Genomic DNA, 14,893 nt, shown 5'->3' with positions numbered 1-14,893 from the left:
GTTTGTACCACTATATTCCTGACTTTCACTTCTGAGCCCACTTTAATTATGTTAATTTTACTTCACATTTCATTTCAGTTCTCCTTCTTAAAATGTGTGTTGCCCTTCACAGCAGGAATACTGTACAACTTCCTTCTTGTTTTCAATCATCAAGACTTTATTAGCAACATGAACAAAAACACAGATACAGTATCATATCCCACAACACACTGGACATATTAAACGGGGAATTATCCAACCCTTTGAATCATATTGTTTACTATTTAGATATAAAAGTTCTTGTTAGGCTTTTTACACATTCACTGTTTATTGAAAATAATCAGGATTTTTTTTTAAGTTTGCAATTATAATGTCAGGATCCACAAAGAGTGGCATGTGGCTCTGGAGTTGCCATTTGCACGCCCCAACTTAGTGCAAATAAAGGGCTGCAAGGGCTAGGTGCCTACTACAAATAATTAAAAATGGGATTTGAGTCTGCACCTCCATTCAACATGCATCTAGAACACCCCTGGACTTCAGTGGGAGCTTTGGATTTTAACCACATGAGAACCAGTCCACAGGGATATAGATGTTACATGTTCTAGTCCCACTTCCTATACAGTGATTTGGTGGCTGGCAAGGCTGGGCTGGAGTGGGAGGAGAGAGGGAAGAAGTCACACTTAACATAACAGTCAAGTCTTGAAAAAAAATACATTTCACTATTAGTTCTCACCACACACACAATGCATGTAATTAACCATATTCAATTTTTTTTAACTGAATTAATGAAATTTTAGTGTAAACCAGAACAAAACCAACCCTTCATCACCTGCACCTCAGCACGGGCTTCAATCTGTCTGCATTCCCATTCAAGGTCCACTTCTGATCCCCACAGAAACTGTAAAGCAGCCAAAGCTTCTGAGCGTTTTTTCTGGTTCAGCAGGAACCTAGGTGTTTCAGGCATGAAGGACATGAACAGGAGCATTAGGCAGGGAGGGACAGAACATAGCACAGCCAGCCAGCGCCATCTGAGTGCCATTCCTGAGGCAGGAAGGGGAAAGAACAAACAATCAGCTGACATTTGTACTCATTATAAAGAGCTGTACTCACTCTGCTGATCAAGCAATTTCTGTACATTTTCCTCTTCTTCTGAGTGGTTCCCTGAGTACATACTTGATTCTCCTCCTGAAAGTTTCACTAGACTTGCCTACCCCATAGCCAGCATGGATTCATCAAAGACAAATTGTTCCAAACCATCCTAATTCCCCTCTTTGATGGGGTTACTGGCCAGGTAAGCAGGTGAAAGCAGATGCGATACATCCTGATTATATTAAGGCTTTTGACACAGGCCTACACAAAATTCTCCTAAGCAAACTACAGAAATGTGGTCTAGATGGAATTACTAGAAGATGTAGCCTTTGAGTATGGCTTTCAACTAGTTTTCAGTACATATACATGAAAGGGTTTTTACAGCAAAACCAGGCTTTGGTAGGAAAAACTCTTGGGAGTGTCTCTATGCAAAATGCACTTAGTCAACAGTTTACAGACAAAACCCAGCACATCCACCGCCAGCATTATACCTCTCCCTGGTCAGGCATAACACCTTCATCATTCAGAAAACAGCCGTGTAGACACTCCGGGGGCCTTTTTGTCAACAGACAGGGCTTCCAGTTCACTGGGCAGCCATTTCCAGAGCTTCTAGTTGGCTGTTCTGTTGAGAGAGGGATGGGGAGTGTGGCCGCTCTCTGCTGACAGCGCAGATTGCTTTTTTGATCCACTTGTGTGTGGACATGATCCAACAAAACTTCTGTTGACGGAAGATCTTTCTTACAGTAACTTCTGTTGACAGATCATTGTAGTGTAGACGTAGGTTAGATATTACATAAAACGCTAAGGCTAAGTGTCCCTTGTTGCAGCTTAAGCCATAACTATTTCTAATTTCCTTGTATACAGAGAATAGTCCTCTTTAATAGCCTTTGACATTCAGAAAAAAAAAACTTTTGAGGCTTCACCCAGTTTTTTCTTAGAACTAAATATGTAAAGTTGTTTTTTTGTTTTGTTTTTGTTTAGAAACCTCTCCTAAGGAGAGCTGCCAGCCTGCATGGGCAGCTTCATGGTCCTGGAAGCAGTGAGCCTCAGGCAGAAGAGACAGAGGCAGCCAGCCTTCTGTGCCACATAAAGTGTGGTGCACTCACCTGAACACTAAGAGCTGCATGGAGTGCATGGCACTCCAATGGCAATTTAAAGGAGCTGGGGCTAATGCCCCGCCTCCATTCAGCAGATCTGTCTTTCCTCATAGATCAGGTTGCCTTGACTGAATTTCATTTTGCTGAATTCACACCAATATTGGAATTTGCCACTGTTTTTTGGAATCCTTATCCTGGCCTCCTAAGTGCTTGCAATCCATCGCAGCTTTCTGTCATCTGTACTTTTTATAAATACACTTTGTACTTCACTATCCAAATCATTAATGAAAATATTGCTTTGTACTAAATCCACAACTGACCCCTGTGGAATCCTATTAGATGCATTTCCAAGTTTGAGTGAACCACTGATAACTACTTTTGGCTACGTCCACCTAAGCCTCTGTCAGTACAAGTCACTGTTGGAAGTGATTCCACACGGCTTTTGTGTGGGCAGAAACTGTTGACAAAAGGTGTTATTCCTCATTGCAGAGAGGCAGAATGCTGTTGGTGAAAGTGCTCAGTTTTGTAAAAAGACGGTCAACAAAATGCATTTTGTATGTCGACAAAACCCATGGAGTGTCTACAAAACTCTAGTGTAGATGTAGCCCAAGCGTGTTAGGGTCTGGAACAGCCCTCCAATGGAGAAAGTCATTGGAGATTTTTAAGAACATTTGTCAGAGCGCGTTTAAGTTTGCTCAGTTCTGGCACAGCACAGAGGACTGAATTTGATAACTCTTCAAGGTCACTTCCAGCACAACAACATTTCTACTACCGTACAACGAAGTGCAGTACCTGCAACGTAAGCTCCCATTATGCCAGTCACCACCATTAGCTGAACACATGAGCCAAGTGCTCCGCGAATTTTTGAGTGGGAAATTTCAGAAATATATACCTAAAAAGTACAATTAGAAAATATTAACACAAAAAGTTTTAGAAAGAACAGCTGACATTGAAAGGACTTTGTTAAAAACACTCATATGATCCCTATATCAACTGTAAGCACAGATACTGGAATGACTTGTACAGCCTATAGGGCTAACCTGCTTGCTAATAGATTTATCACTCTTATTGTTTTGGTTACATGTTTCTTATAAGTAGTTACAGTAGGTTTATATTGGCACTGACTGTCACACAAGAGACTTTACAGGCCACATACTGTAAGGGTGCATCTACACCACAGCTCCCTTTCCAAAGGGCATCTTCTGAAATGGAATGTCTAAAGCCGTCCTTTTGAAAGGGAGAGTCCGCACAGGTAAATGGTGACTGAAGGTGCGATCCACTCTTTTGAAAGTCCCCGAGTGCAATTTTGAAAGAGAACATCCACACGACCCAGGGCGCTGTTTTGAGAGTACAGGCACAGTAAGCGTCGCGGGCAGGGTTGTGGCCCACCATCCCTTTAAATGGCCCTCCCATCCTATGCCGCAGCCTGCGCACGCCAAGGGCCAGCATTCCATCCCCAGGCAGGCAGGGAGAGAGTGGAATGAGGAGGCATCCTCGGCCCCAAGCAGCCCCCTCCCCCATCGAGGCCGTGTTCAGCGCACTAGCTGCAGTTCTGGCCGCTGTACACAGTGGTTCCGGGTGGCCACCCTAATAGCCACCCTCCTGGATGCTCTCCTCAGGGTGCAACATCCTCAACTGGTCCCCTGGGTTATCTGACACCTGTGGAGCTTCCCCACAAGCAGCAACTGGTGGAACTGCCTGGTGCCAGAGGAATGGGGTGATGATTGGTGGCTACAGAACTTCTGTATGACCAACGGGACATTCCTAGAGCTTTGCGACTGGCTCACCCTGGTACTCCAGCACCACAACAGCCACAGGAGGCCAGTGCTCCCCCTGCAGAAAAGGGTGGCCATCACCCTGTGGAAACTGGCCACCTCGGAGAGTCACCGATCTGTCAGCCACCATTGGGGCCATCCTCAACAAGGTAAGCGATGGCTGGCTCACACACATACCACCTGTGGGAAGCAAGGGGCACCACTGGGGACTGGTGGGGCATCCCCCACTGGGGACAGGGATGGAGAGGTGGACTGGAGTGCATGTTGCATCCCAGACCACACTCATGAGTGTGCCCCCCCACCACCCTGCAGGTCATCTGTGCTATCAAACAGGTGCTCCTGCGGCAGCTGATCCACGCTGGGGACCTGGATAACACCATGTGGGGCTTCTAGGAGCTGGGCTTCCTGAACTGCTTCGGAGGCCTGGATAGCACCCACATTGCCATCTGGGCCCCTGGAGCACAGTTGTAGGGCCTGTGTAATCCACAAGGGCTACCACTCCGTGGTCCTGCAGGTGCTCATTGATGCCAACGGCTGGTTTCAGGACATCTGTGTGGGCTGGTCTGTCTGCACTCATGATGCCAGGGTGTTCCGGAAATCAGGGCTTGGACACCGCATGGCCAAGGGGACCTTCATCGCCCAGCAGGAGCTGCCCATTGGGGACGCCACAATGCCACCCTGTATTGTGGTGGATGCGGCCTACCCCGATGCTTGCAACCCTGCCTCCTGAGGCCATACACGGGGCACACCCAGCTGAGCCAGGATCATTTTAATTAGCGGCTGAACTGTGCCTGGAATACTGTTGAGCAGTGCCTCCGCAAGAGGCTGGAGGTGCGCCTGGCCAACTTCCTGGCAGTGGTCAGGGCCTGCTACACCCTGCATAACCTCTTTGAGGCCAAGAACAATCCATTCATGCAGGGATGGGCTGCCGAGCCAGGGCACAGGTTCGAACAGCCTCCTGCCACCCTGTGCCATCTGGCGCAGAAGGACAGGGTGCGGATCCAGGATGCCCTGTGCCAGGCTTTTGAGCGGGGGCCACGGTGATGCACACGCATCCCCCACCACCACCCTGCACACACACACACACCTCCCACCACCACACATGCATGGGGGGACAGAGGAGGACACAAAAACCACACACTTTAATTTACATAAATGTGTGCAACCCTGTTTTAGGGCAACTATTTACAGCAGGGTGGAACAGGTAATGGGGGCTGGGGGGGGGGGGTAACTATTTACAGGGGCAGAGCAGCCCCAGGTGGGCTTCCTGGGAGCCATGGGGGCAGCATTAGCCCTCCAGAGGCTCGACAGGCGAGATCCCTGTTGCCCGCACCCTCCCCATGCCTCTCCCCCTCCTCCATGTCTGGGGGCCTAATTGGGGCTGTGTCAGGGACAGCAGCACAGGCAGCTAAGGGTGCAGCTGCAGTGAGGCCCTTGTGGGCTCTGCAGGGTTGGCATGGCCTCCTCCTGGCCAGCAATACGTGGGCCAGCTGAACGAGGTCAGCGGGGGGTGGGGGGAAGGAGGCAGGGGGGTCAGGACCAGGGCAGCGAGGTTGGGCATTTTGAAGGGGTTTACTGCAGGGGGTGGGATCAGAGTGTGGACAGTAGGGGAGGCCGACTGGGAAGGTTGGGTGGGTAATGGACAGATGGGGGACAGTGGGATGGGGGTGGTTGCGGGAGTGGGTGGCAATGGGGTGGCAGTTGGGGCCAGGCTGCCAACCATGCCCTGGGTCAGGGCGTCAAGGTTAGCCACCACCCGGTCCCAGGCCTGCCGCTTGATGGCCAGCCACTCCCGCACCACAGTGGCAAGGTCCCGCAGTGCTACGGTGTGGGCAGCATCCCCCATCTCCTCCTCCCAGCCCTGGTGGACAGCCCAGTGGCAGGCCCGCACAGGGACTGTACGGGGTCCTGGCCTCTCCCCCCTCACCCTCTGTGGTTGGGCTGGTCCAGCTGCTGGCTGCAGGAACTGTGGAGACAGATGGGGAGAGTGGAAAGGGCCATTCGTCCCAGGCACAGAACCTTGTTTCCCCCACCGCCCCTGGTGCCCATGTCCCGAGGTTCCCTGCACAAGTGGCAAGGGTGTGAGCTCCCCACCAGCTGCCTCCACAGCCAGCTGGCCTGTGGTGCTGTGCCAGCCGCATGATGCTGAGCATTGTTCATGAACCCCCGCCTGGGCCCAGGATATGTGCCCATCCAGGGTCCACAGGATCCACGGTGGCAGCCATGTGGGAGGGCTGTGGCCACCCTGGGCAGGACCTGGTGCCCCCTCCCCAGTCCCTGGGGTGGCTGGTGTGCAGGCCACCTACCTGTGGCTCCCTCCAGGAAGTTGGGCAAAGCACAGGCAGATGGGGCCTGGCTGGACAGGATGTCAATGACAAGGGCCTCTTTGTTTGAGCCCTCATCATTAGTGGTGGTGTCCAGTCTCCACGGGCGCCTGGTGCCAGCTGCAGCTCCAGGTGAGTCCTCCCCCTCAGTCCCCATCTTGGGTTCCTGCGCCGTCCCCAGGACTGCAGTGTCCAGCAGAACAGCTGAGGGTCCTGCCTCCTTGGGCTCAAGGAGACGGTCCAGGTCTGTATAGTAGAGGTGGCTGGTGGGCGCTATCCCGACTGCCTGGCTGTGTCCTGGGCCCTGCAGTAGCCGTAGCGCAGCTCCTTCACTTTCAACCTCACGTGGTCCTGGGTCCGGGTGGGGTGACCCTGGCTGGTGAGGCCATTGGCCAGGCGTTCAAACACCACCATGTTCGAGCACTGGAACCCATCTGATGCAGGAGCTCCTTCTCTGTCCAGAGGGTGAGGGAGTCCCACAGCTCGGCCTCTGTCCAGGAGGGGGCCCAGCGCTTGGGGGCGGGGGGGATAGCTCCCCTCATGGGAGTGCTCCCTGGTGTCCTTGGGGGTTAGGGGCACTGGCCATGGTGCCAGTGGGGGGTGCTGGGCTGGACGGAGCTTCACTGGTGATGGCCTGAGCAGCAGCATGGGCTCCCTGCTGCCTGCATGCTTTAAGCTTCCTGCCTGAGGGTTTCTGGGAGCCTGCATCCTTACATGTGGCCAGATGCTGGAGCCATAGAGCTCTGCTTGAGCTGTGCGTGGCACCGCCACCTGATCACCACCATGGAGGACTACCTCTTTCGAAAGAGCGGGCTGCGGAGCATCTACACTTGCTCGTTTGAAATTATCTTTTGAAGGAGGGCACGACTTTGAAAGCACTCCCCCGTTCTTTCAAAGTTACTTTTGAAAGAGCACCGTGTGTGTGTAGATGCTCCGCGGGTTCTTTTGAAAGACCATGGTCTTCCAACTTGGATTTTGAATGTACTTGCTAGCGTAGACGCAAACTAAGTGGAGGTAAGGCAAAGTTAGCATGCATGTTCCTGGGCCCTTCAATCAGATAGCCAAATCAATATGCATATACTGGGGACCTTCATCTAGATAAAGCAACCTTTGATGTTACAGGGGCTTCTAGGAATATCCAACTTAAGTTATATCACTACTCAGGAAAAACCCAAAATAACTGGTTAAGACCAGACTAAATAACTGAGTAGAACAGAAAATAACTAATGTAACAGACACCCACAAAAGGACCACGGTAACACACTAATGTATATGACTAAGTTGAGACCAATGATATACTGACCTAGAGAACAAAAACAAAAACAAAGACACACTTCACCATTAATAAGGGGATGAAATATAAATAAGAAGAAAAGAAGACATCACCTACTGAACATGTACCAAACATGATGTCAGCATAAAGTATAAATGTAACCTCCCAGCCCAGGGCTGGTAGGAGAAAGTGATGTAGTCCTTGGGAGGCTCCACAAGGATGGCCACTGGTATTGACGGGTAGGATAAAGGTGATGAGAAAAATGATGGCTAACATCTGAGCTCCCAATCATAGAATAAAATAAATACTGGACCCGATCCTGGGACAAAGAACCTGCCAAACCCAAAGGTGGTAACTGAAAATTCATATGTAATCTAAGATCAGGCAACACTAAAACCAGCAATGTCACTTTGGGGAAAATCTGCACTTGCTCCATAAAAGGGCCTGCAAAAGATACCAACATGCCTGAATTCATAGAAATCAAAATACCACAGCCTGCACAGAAGGCAACAAGTTAACACCCCAGAAATGGAGAACTTTGCTGAATGTTAGCTACAAAGTAACTCCATAGTTCTCCTAACAGATACGCAAAAGTGGAGACAGGACTCTAGGACTTGAATGGGGCTCTGCACATCAGGATTCTCTTGCACAAAACCCCTTGTAGGTCAGGCCTTGGACTTTATGTTGAACTAAAAAGCTTAATGCTACTCTGTTACAGAGAATGAAAATCCAAATTTTGCCAGTGCCTGTCCCACCATATGCTACGCTGGCAGTGTCACATCTAAACAGACTGACATGTAAGGTCAGTTCGGTTGCATAAGCAAATATGGAGGTATCCAGCATGGCTCCATACTGAAGACAGAATTAAATTTTGCATTTAAAGCATAGATTGATCATTTTGGTTAATGTGAAGATTATATTGGATCCTTCCCCAAAATTACAGCCTGTACTCTTTGGGCAGAAAATGACTTTTCTAAGAATTTACAAGTAAATCTCTTCAAGTTATCTCAAAAAAGTTCATTTTAAGATAGCCTCATAAACTTCACACTGGGACAGGGTTGGCAATTTTCTAGGAAAAAACTAGCTTACGACAGGGTGCTGGTAAAAACAGCTTTAAAGTAGGAAAAATAATTACATCTGTGTCCAGCAAGTACAAAATGAATGTTTTCAAGCTTTGGAATCAGCCAGCCATTCAAAACTGAGGAACAGGCTCAGTCTATTTACTACATCGAATCTAGTTGTTACAGAATTCTACATGGCCAAACAGACCTGGAATGGTAGTGTGGAACTCTGCATACTTCTGATGGTTTCAAGTTTACACCTCTGTTTTCATCAGTTTCATAAACAAAAAGGAAGTATTTTGATGTTATGTAATATTGAGAACTGAAATATGAGTTATGACATATAAGAAAATACTAGACATTTATATATTCCATATCATAATTACACGAGTATTAAACCCACTCCAGTTTTACTTTTTATTTGTTCAACTTTGCTGCCTTATGTAACCACAATTTGAACATGTGGTATGCATTAACAGAACAATTTTTCAAATAGAAAATGTGTTAAATTGACACTAAGTGTTTCCCGAGGGCCATAGCAACCAAGATTTTACTTGTTAAAAAACCCCAAAACAATCACATCTATATCTGGTAAATACTCTGCCATCCTTGCACTGGGTTTCAAATTTTCTCTCTTATTGGAGAGGCCTCAGTCCTACTGAGCAGGATAGGCAGGGCCATCTCTAGAGAGGTGTGTGACTCAAGAAAAATCACCTGTGTGGGGTCCACCCTAACATCTTTTATATAAGCAAGAGGGCGCTGATCCATAGAGCCCTGTGCTGTGTTTGCCTACAGACGTGGATACCTCCATACAGACATTGGGGAAGTAGAGTCCTGCAGATCTGTGCATACCAAGACACTGTGGCCAATGAAGAGAGGCACAGGAAACACCACAGCTGGGGGGGGCAATATTGCTACACTGCTAACAGTTGCTACCACTCCTGATTTTAAGACTATTTTATCCCATGTAACATTTTTCAAGATTTTGCTGAATTAGAAAAATGGAACTAGAACATAGTGCACTTACGGGAACAACAAGTGAAGTAACGCCGCTGGCTAACCCAGTCAATATTCGTCCAATGTAAAGCATCCAGATGTTCTGGGCAGATGTGATAATTGTAAACCCAAAGACGTATGGCACTGAGCACAGCATCAAACTCAGCTTCCTTCCAATTTTATCGATAATATATCCTCCCAGTATTCCTCCAGCAGCAGCTCCTAATGTTACTACAGACTTCAGAAAATAAGCACACACAAACAAATAAACTATACGTCCAACAGCGTTTCAGAACATTAATCATCACTCTTACGTTTAAAAGAGGTGTGGCAGTCATTAAAAGAAGAGGTATGGTAGTTATTACCCCCAAGGGACAATGACTAACCTACCCAACCATTCATAAACTAGTGCACCCTTATGAAATGTAGCCACAGCTTATCAATTCACCACAACAAGGACAGCTAATCAGTCAGATTTAATTAAATCCTTGATATAAAAAGAGAAGACACTGGAGTGAAAAGATAAATTAGCTACAGTCAGATAAAACAGAACCACCACCTAGCGTTTCAGAAAAGACAATTTAAAATGTTTTAAAGGCTCAGAAGTGGCCAGCATGAGTGTTCTCCAGCCAACTGTTCCCATAAAGAGCATCTGCCTGAGCAGTGACACAACCACCTTCTACATCAGTGCATGCAGCCTGTTGCCCACACCCAGGCTTGCCAGACTCCACTGGTTTCTGTCCACACATTCCCCCTTCCCTCAGCCCTTTACCTGTTTTACTACAGGGACATGCACATAAACAGAGGGCATGTAAAATGATGTGCACACTGACTGCATACACCACTGACTGGATGCAGAGGGAGAGCATGGCTTTCAGAATTACAGCACCGCTAAGGTAAAGCACTCATATGGTTCTACAGGGAAGGCAAAGATGGAAGTTGCCCTAGTGTGTGGCATTTCAAAAGGAGCCCAGAGCTCTGGCTGCTGCCACTGAAACTTCACTGATCGGCTCTGTCCAGAGCTCCATGCCGCTCTGAAGTGCCACAGTAGCACTGCTCCACCTCTGCTCTGCTGTGAGAGAATGACCATGGTCAAGGAGGTGCTAAGGGCTGAATGTCTCAAGCCCTGCCCTTTCGGCCTTGACCCCTTACCTCCAGGTCCATGGCAGCTGTCAGCCCTGCTGTTTACTCCTCACATATAGTAATCTCATTTAGCAGCAAGATGGGCCCCCGAGACTGAGGTCCCCTTTAATCTTTGGCAGTTCTGCTGAAACTGTCAAGGACAGTTAATGCTGACTCTGAGGAATTCATAGTGAGAGGCAGAAAATGCTGAATTTATTCTACAGACTGTCAGACCCCAGATGGAAACATCTTTCAGTCTTTCCGACTAAAATTTGAACAAATTGCTTAGCACCAAAACAGTCTATATTCTATTAAACCCACCTGTCTAGTCCCTTACAGCTTTCTCAAAAGATGTGCCCCACACCTGAAAACATACAAGATATTTTTCTTACTAAATCAATAACACACTATAATAATGCATCTTGAAGAGACTTACCCCAAACCATGATGCTTCATTGGTGTCTAATCTTAAATTTGGGTCATTAATTTTCTTCAGACCTGGAATAGCTGGTGAACTGTAACCTAGGACAAATCCAAAGCTGAGGGGTCCCAAAACAGCAGCAAAGGTGGCCAGATATAGGTTCTTGTTCTGGACTTTGCTGTAAGAAAGCCAGACATGATTAAACAGAAGTACTGCACATCTCAGTAACTGTTGACTCTGACACTACTGCAAAACCCAAAAAAAGTCTGTTTTATAACATGATCAAGTCACACAATTATGTAAATAGACCAGTTCAATGTTTTGGATTCCTCAGTACAATGGACCAGACTGACAATCTCAGTCGAGGCAAGAATCTGGAGACGTCTAAATACACAAAAAGCCACTTACGTGGCCAAAGACAAACAATTTAAATTGCTTAATTTGATGTTAGGAAAGTTAGAGGTGGAGACGGCTATCAATGAAGTAGCAAGCGAGGATAGAACCTGAATGGAACATAAAGTGGAACTAGGGTGGCCAGGCAGTTTTCAACTGAACACCAGGTTGAAAAAGGTACCTTCCCAAGTCCGTTAAAAAATGAGCGAGTGAAGGCGTGGGAGAGTAAGCAACACAGGGAGGGAGATGGAGTGAGCAGAGTCAGGGCCTTGGAGAAGAGCCAAGGTAAGGGTGTTCAGTTAGACTGTTTTGCAACCCTAACCCTATAAATCAGCCATATTTAAAAATAAAGAAATAGGTGAAATCCTGGTGGTGATAAAGTCAAAAAGTTTTTCCATTGTCTTCAAAGGACCTCGTACTTCAAGCTATGAGTCATAGTCAGCAGCCTCAGATCACAGCTCAAATAGGATAAGAATGAATACACAATATGCTCAGTATAGTAAAAGTGCTTATATTCAGCATGCTGGGGGAACAAAGGGTGCTGGTAAATTAAAAATGTCAGTTAACTGAGGAAGGGGTTTCAAGCATGGGTGTGTGCATACACATTTGGAAGAGGGGCATGGGAGTGGGCTTGGATATCACAGGCATTGAGGCACAGGAAGAATGCAGGGTGATGGGAAGAGGGGTGCTCTCTTCCGGCAGCCCATACATGCAGCTCCTTCTTTCCGCTGCTTGTGGAAGAGGCATAGACAGGCACCTCTGCTGCAAGCAGGCATACCGCCTGAGGTTACGTCTACAATTGCTATTCAAAGCTTCTTTCATTCACAGATTCTTATACCTCACTCCCCCCAAAACAAAAAAGTTTTGCCATTGCAAATGTGAATCTTGCTTTGTGGGCAGGAGCACCCTCCTATCGACTAAGTGAAAACCACTCATGAGGCAGGGTGGTGGCGAAAGTGTTGACAAACACATGCTGATTTTAATGACAGGGCTGTGTTGAGACAGCCTTACTGCTAAAAAGCTGGGTTGTGTACACATATCCTCAGTCTTCAGGTGCTGTATCTTGCATCTGCCACTGGCTGCATTTCCTGGCCAAATGGCTCGAAGCAGCTGAGTCAGCACTCAGGCAGGGTGACTGGGAGGCAGCATGCCGGCTAAGCTGTCTGGCCACACCTCTGCCAGGAACAGTAGGGACAGGGAACCATATGCAGGGCTGCCAGAGGCAATTACCCTCAACCCCCATCTCGACCCAAGTTACCTTGCACACTGTGCCCCACAGGCCCTCCCATGCCCCAGTCCCCTACCAACTCTGCATCAACCACAATATAAAGCAGACTTTCTGTGCACATCAGAATTGCTGGCTGGTGATGTGTTGGATAAGTAGGCCTTTACTGCACTCTGAGGGGAACCACAGTAATCATGTACACACATTGATCTGGACTTGAGTTTACAGATGTTTAAGCATCTCAAAGCTAGAATTAGCTAAGCCACTCAGATTAGTAATAAAGGCAATGACATTTTACACACTTGGGCTATGTCTATACTAGGCCAAAACTTCGAAATGGCCATGCAAATGGCCATTTTGAAGTTTACTAATGAAGTGCTGAAATACATATTCAGTGCCTCACTAGAACGCCGGCAGCATTTTGAAATTGACATGGCTCCTTTTCAAAAGGAACCCAGCAACCTTGAAATCCCCTTATTCCTAATAGAAGACAGGAATAAGGGGATTTTGAAGTTGCTGGGGTCCTTTTGAAAAGGATCCCCGTCTGGATGAGCCACGCAGTGGCGAGCTGCATTAATTTCGAAGTGCCGCAGCTGCCGGCATTCTAATGAGGTGCTGAATATGTATTTCAGTGCTTCATTAGTAAACTTCGAAATTGCTATTTGCACGGCCATTTCAAAGTTTTGGGCTAGCGCAGACACGGCCTTGTTTTTGTTTCTGACCATCTGGAATCAAACATTTCAACTAAATGAAGCACAAAACACTAGAAGAGATTTAGAACAGAAGTGAAAGAGCTTTCTCAGGAGGTTTCCAAATATTTAGATCCAAAACATAGCCATAACTTCTGTCACCTGATTCTCCACAGAAACTGCTGACATGGGTGAAGGAACTGCATCAGTTACCTAATCTCAAATAAGTTCCCATTATCTTCTAACCCAGCTTCCTACTTGGTTTTGTAGCAGGACAAAGTCTGTATTGTACTGAAGGATGGTTATTATTAAACTACAATCAGAACATTTAAAACCTGAAGAGTTCTTTCCAGCCACAATTCTCAACATACTTGTCACAAGACGAGAAAAAAAAAAACAAACACCATGACAATTTTGTTTAGGTCATACTTCAGGGGTGGCAAATCTGAACAGACCTCCATGTCTCTCAAATCCCATTCCCAAGAAATCAGACCATATGAATTAAACCTCCTTTTCCTGTTGTTTTTAAGGCCCCACTCTCTTCTTTTTAAATTCCCAGAGCTACTAGAATACAGCTGCCTTATCCCCGAGGGCGCATACATTTGCTTGGGACCTATTACAAGCCTTGCCCTTGCCTGCCCTTTAACCCAGGAAGTTCTTTTCTGAAACATCACATTTTTTCTGACCCCTACCCATTATCACATCAGCTCACTAGAACACTCTGCTCTCACTCAGTTTTTAAAGCCAAAAAGAACTATTATAAAAATCTGATCTAACCTCCAGCATCACAGAGGGTCAGAATTTCAATAGAGTGATTCCGGCCTCAAGTACTTTTGGTTGAGCTGCAGCACATCTTTAAAGAGACATCCAGCTGTACATCCAACCTTGTCTTGTTTAAAAACTTAACCTCCTTTGCTGTTCTCAGTCACAGACGTCAACCAGCTTATTCCTACAACCCATAAGACAATCTACTCCACTGTCCCCCGCCAGAACTCTTGATTCCTTGGACTGAGCCATCAACTGACAGATCTCATCTTTTATGACACAGTTGGTGAATGACTAAATCAATCCTCGACTAGCAGAGAGTTGAGAGAGAGCGCGTCACACGTGAATATATTTAAGTGAGTCTGGATTGAAAGTTCCAACCCCCGCTTGCTCTTCTCACACTGACCATCATGCACAGGCACAGGAACTGAGATGTGTACACTGGAGGGGGAGATGACAAGTGTGAGATCAGAGTTACCTTCTCCTAGACTGATGTGCCTAAAAAGGCTTAGAGAGCTCAGTCTGCCCTAGTTTGGGATCAGTTTCCTTTATCCTAGGTACTGTTAGTTCACAGCATCTTATTCTGTATTATTCAGCACAACCCCTCGAGACCACTCTACAGAAGGCTTCCTCAGTCCAGCCTCCAGAGGATGCACCTCCGTGCTGTAATACCCCAGAACTCAT

At 47.1% G+C, this 14,893-nt stretch overlaps 1 protein-coding gene across 3 annotated transcripts in view; it reads right to left on the bottom strand.

Moving 5' to 3' along the window:
• The window catches only part of SLC2A8 (solute carrier family 2 member 8), a 58,637-nt gene that overhangs the window by 11,906 nt on the left and 31,838 nt on the right, over positions 1-14,893 (bottom strand). For 2 of the 3 annotated variants that reach the window (XM_075015099.1, XM_075015097.1), the window contains 4 exons: positions 11,153-11,315; positions 9,626-9,832; positions 2,958-3,057; positions 809-1,020 (listed from right to left, as the gene is read on the bottom strand). In XM_075015099.1, coding sequence (XP_074871200.1) covers positions 809-1,020; positions 2,958-3,057; positions 9,626-9,751 — 438 coding nt within the window. In that variant the 5' untranslated portion in view covers positions 9,752-9,832; positions 11,153-11,315. The remainder of the gene's footprint in view (positions 1-808; positions 1,021-2,957; positions 3,058-9,625; positions 9,833-11,152; positions 11,316-14,893) is intronic. The other variant, XM_075015098.1, reaches the window with a different exon arrangement.

Source organism: Carettochelys insculpta, chromosome 21 (assembly GCF_033958435.1).
Source record: "Carettochelys insculpta isolate YL-2023 chromosome 21, ASM3395843v1, whole genome shotgun sequence".
Taxonomy (NCBI): Eukaryota; Metazoa; Chordata; order Testudines; family Carettochelyidae; genus Carettochelys; species Carettochelys insculpta.
This window is presented reverse-complemented; position numbering and strand designations above follow the sequence as displayed.